At 46.5% G+C, this 4127-nt stretch overlaps 1 protein-coding gene across 1 annotated transcript in view; it reads right to left on the bottom strand.

Annotated features, from left to right (window-relative positions):
- The window catches only part of LOC104980339 (laminin subunit alpha-3-like), a 148476-nt gene extending 147248 nt beyond the window's left edge, over window positions 1-1228 (bottom strand). The window contains exons 1-2 of the mRNA XM_010828989.1: window positions 1201-1228; window positions 1-634 (exon numbers count right to left, since the gene is read on the bottom strand). Of these exons, the coding sequence (XP_010827291.1) occupies window positions 1-634; window positions 1201-1228 (662 nt within the window). The remainder of the gene's footprint in view (window positions 635-1200) is intronic.
- Between the last annotated feature and the right edge of the window lie 2899 nt (window positions 1229-4127).

Raw genomic sequence — 4127 nt, 5'->3', positions numbered from 1 at the left:
TCGGGCCGGGGCCGCGTGCCGCCGGGCTCCCGCTCCCCGCAGGTGGCGGTGGCCCAAATCCTGGCCGCCTCGGCCAGGTTGAAGTAGGGCGGGTGCAGGCTGAGCCCGGCCGGGGACTGGGGGTGTCGAGCCGCCGCGCACCCCGCCTGCACCAGCAGCAGCGACAGCAGCGGTAGCACCGACCCCGGTACCCAGTCCCGAGCCCGCCCGGCCGCTGCCATCCCGCCGCGCGCGGTCCTCCTGGCTGGGCGGCCTGCGGAGGGGCTGGGGACCCCGCGGCCCCGCGAACGATGCTCACGCGACGAGCGAGCGCCGCCCGGGCGTGGGTGGTGGCGGCGGATGCGCGCCCGCGCCCCACGCGCCGGGTGCCGGCGGCGAGGGGGCGGCTCCTCGGGGCTGGAACGTGCCGCGGCCGCAGCGGGCACCCGCCCGACCAGGAACTGACAGCGCTGGGCCTCGGCCCGAAGACTGCGGCTCCGCCAGCGCGCTGCAAACTTCGCGGGCGGGGAGGGCCAGAGGCGTGTCCCGGTTCCCAGCCCCGCGGCTGAAGGGAGTCCCGGACCGCCCCACCTTCCCACTGCCCGGGCAGAGATCGGGTAGTCCGCTTCTCCGGAGCCTCTAGGTGGACCTCGGACTAGGGGCAAGGAGGTTCCGGCGAACAGGGTGAGACAGTAGCTGCCACCGCCTGCAGAACCTCCACCAGAGCCATTGTGGGTTCCCAGATGAGTTTCAGTTGTCGAAGGACAAGTCCCGTCAATTCTGTCACTGGGCGCCAACAAGATCTATGGCACTGCAGATACATCCTGAGGGTGGGATCAAAGGCGCTCCGGGGAACTGGGAGTGACCGAAGGTATGCAACTTTAAGACAGCCACTAGGGCAAGCTGTAGTTTGCCAGGCTGTAAAGCCACCTCACTGAAAAGACTGATGCTGAAGTTGAAGCTGAAATTGTTCAGCCACCTGATATGAAGAGCCGACTGACTGGAAATTACCCTGATACTGGGAAAGATTGAAGGCAAAAGAAGAAGGGAGTGGCAGAGGATGAGATGGTTAGATAGCATCACTGACTCAATGGACATGAATTTGAGCAAACTCAGAGAGATGGTAAAGGACAGGGGAGCCTGGCATGCCGCAGTCCATGGGGTTGCAAAGAGTCAGACACGACTTAGCCTTAGCAACTGAACAACAACAAACAAACCTACCTTGGGGGAAATCCTTCAGACGCCCCATCTGCTGTGTTTTACAGGTAAACAGCAATGTTGAGTACATTACTCTTAGCTGTCACATGGCCTCTGAGTAGAGGACAATAACTTCCCATCTCCCAGGGCTGAGGCTTGGTCTTGAGGCAGGACACTTCACCAAAAAGGAGATGGCACAAGCCCTCTAACGATTGGAGGAGGGTGCCATTGCTGCAGGCCAGGACGAACGAAAGTGCCTTGAGAAAGAAGGACCAGAGCTAGAGCTTCCAAAGATGGAGAAGGGAAAAAGAGGTCCAGTGTGAGAGCGCTCCTGGAACAAAAATTGAGATGAAGATTAAAATGGAACAGTTCAAAGAAGAGAGAGCTAACTAGCATATTTATTAAATACTGGGATACGTTGTAGTAGGGAGGAAGTGTGTCTATTTAATCTTATGTTCTTCAAAAACAAACAGAAGGAGAAAGGGATTTGTGGGGATAACACAAAACTTCAGACTGATAAATTGACTACATAAAAAAAAATGTGTGCACCAAAAAGCAAACAGAACAAATCGAAATTAAATAAGGAAAAAATGTATATCACAAATGACTTGTGATTAATGACTTTAATATATAAAATGCATTTACAAAATAATTCAAGAAAGCTGAAAAATAGAGGCTAATAGATCTAACAACTGACAGGAAAATAAATTCGTTAAGCTAATAAACATATTAAAAAAATTGACCTTTCTGAGAATTGAAATGCAAACATAGCACCAATAAGATTCGTGTTTCACCTATCAATTGGCAAAGATTTTTTTTTTTTAATGATAAAACTGAAAGTTCAAGAGAATTCAAGGAATTAATTCTAACACACTTGGTAGAAGTGAAAACCATGTAACCTTTCAAGAGGGCAATTTTTGCAGCACTTAGTAAATGACTTCATCTTGCATATATTCTGCCTTAACAATTTCACTTGTATAGATTTATATCCAGGAAACGGTTAAGGAAGTTTGCAAAGATTTAATGGCAAGGACTTAGCAGAGATACTTATAATTGTTTCAAGCTTGCATGCTAAGTCACTTCAGTTGTGTTCGACTCTGTGACCCTGTGGACTATAGCACACCAAGCTCCTCTGTCCATGGGATTCTCCAGGCAAGAATACTGGAATGGATTGCCATGCCCTTCTCCAGGGGATCTTCCCAACCCAGGGATCGAACCAGCATCTCTTATGTCTCCTGCATTGGCAGGCAGGTTCTTTACCACTAGTGCCACCTGGGCCACAGCAGTTTTAAGCTTGCTGCTGCTGCTGCTGCTAAGTCGCTTCAGTCGTGTCCGACTCTGTGCGACCCCATAGACGGCCTCTCACCACGTTCCCCTGTCCCTGGGATTCTCCAAGCAAGAATACTGGAGTGGGTTGCCATTTCCTTCTCTATGAAGTCATTAAAATGACGGTATAGAAGTATTCTTTCTGACATAGAAAGATGTTCACAATATTTTAACAGAAAAGAAAGGATGTAAAATAATACACATGTACAAAAATTAACCATATTTCTAAACACTAGAAACAAACCGTCCAAAAATGAAATTAAGAGCCATTCCATTTACAATATTCAAAAAGAATAAAAGTCTTAGGACTAAATTTAAAAAAAGAAGTGCAAGACTTTAACATTTAAACAGTGTTAACATGTAACCCAGCAATTACAATCCTAAGTCTGTATTCAAAAGAACTGAAAATATATTCACACAGAAAAAGTGTTCATGGATGTTCATAGCAACATTCATAATAGCCAAAAAGTGAAAACAATTCAATGCTTACTAACTAGTGAATGGAAAAACAAAATGTGATATAACCGTCCAATGCAATGTCATTCAGCCATAAAAAAGAATGAAGATCTGATACGTGCGACAACATGGATGAACCTTGATAAACATTACACTAGGTGAAGGAAGCCAGACACAAAGGTCACATATGTAATGGCAGCAACTGCTAATGGATATGGGAATTTTTTTTGAGCAGGGGGAATGATGCAAATGTTCTGGAATTAGATAGAGGCGATGCTAAAGCTGAAACTCCAATACTTTGGCCACCTCATGCGAAGACTTGACTCATTGGAAAAGACCCTGATGCTGGGAGGGATTGGAGGCAGGAGGAGAAGGGGACGACAGAGGATGAGACGGCTGCATGACATCACCGACTCGATGGACGTGAGTTTGAGTGAACTCCGGGAGTTGGTGATGGACAGGGAGGCCTGGTGTGGTGCGTTTCATGGGGTCACAAAGAGTCAGACACGACTGAGCGACTGAACTGAACTGATGGTTGTACGACTCTGTGAATATACAGTTGACCCTTGAACAACATGGATTTGAACTGCAAGGGTCCACTTATACATGGATTTTTTTCGATAAATAGTTACTACAATACTTGTTGTTTAGTTGCTAAATTGTGTCTGACTCTTTGCTACCCCAGGGACTATACCCCACCAGGCTCCTCTGTCCATGGGATTTCCTAGGCAAGAATACTGGAGTGGGTTGCCATTTCCTTCTCCAACTATGTGCTCCTTGAAGCAGAACTGGCAATATAAGAAGCCACCTTAAAGTTATTCTTGGATTTTCAACTGGGGGGAACAGTCAGCACCTCTAACCCCTACGTTGTTCAAAGGTCAACTCTAATACTAAAAAACACTGAACCATCCACTTTAAAAGTCAGTTTATGGTATATGAATTGCATCTTAACACAGCCATTATTAAAAAAGAATTTTTTCAGAACTGAAATATACATTATATATAAAAGAATATTTGAATGTGTGCATGTACATACATGTGTATGTGAAAGCATATTCAAAGAGATTTTGAAATTATACAAGAAGATGTTCAAGAGTGAATAGATGTGATAGAAGGGACTTTGTGTATATTCTTTTTGCTATGTCTATATTTAAAAATTTTTTCCAATC

This window comes from Bison bison, unplaced genomic scaffold (genome assembly GCF_000754665.1).
Source record: "Bison bison bison isolate TAMUID 2011002044 unplaced genomic scaffold, Bison_UMD1.0 scf7180017864498, whole genome shotgun sequence".
Classification (NCBI taxonomy): domain Eukaryota; kingdom Metazoa; phylum Chordata; class Mammalia; order Artiodactyla; family Bovidae; genus Bison; species Bison bison.
The sequence above is the reverse complement of the archived record's forward strand: the minus strand, read 5'-3'. Positions and strand labels throughout refer to the sequence as shown.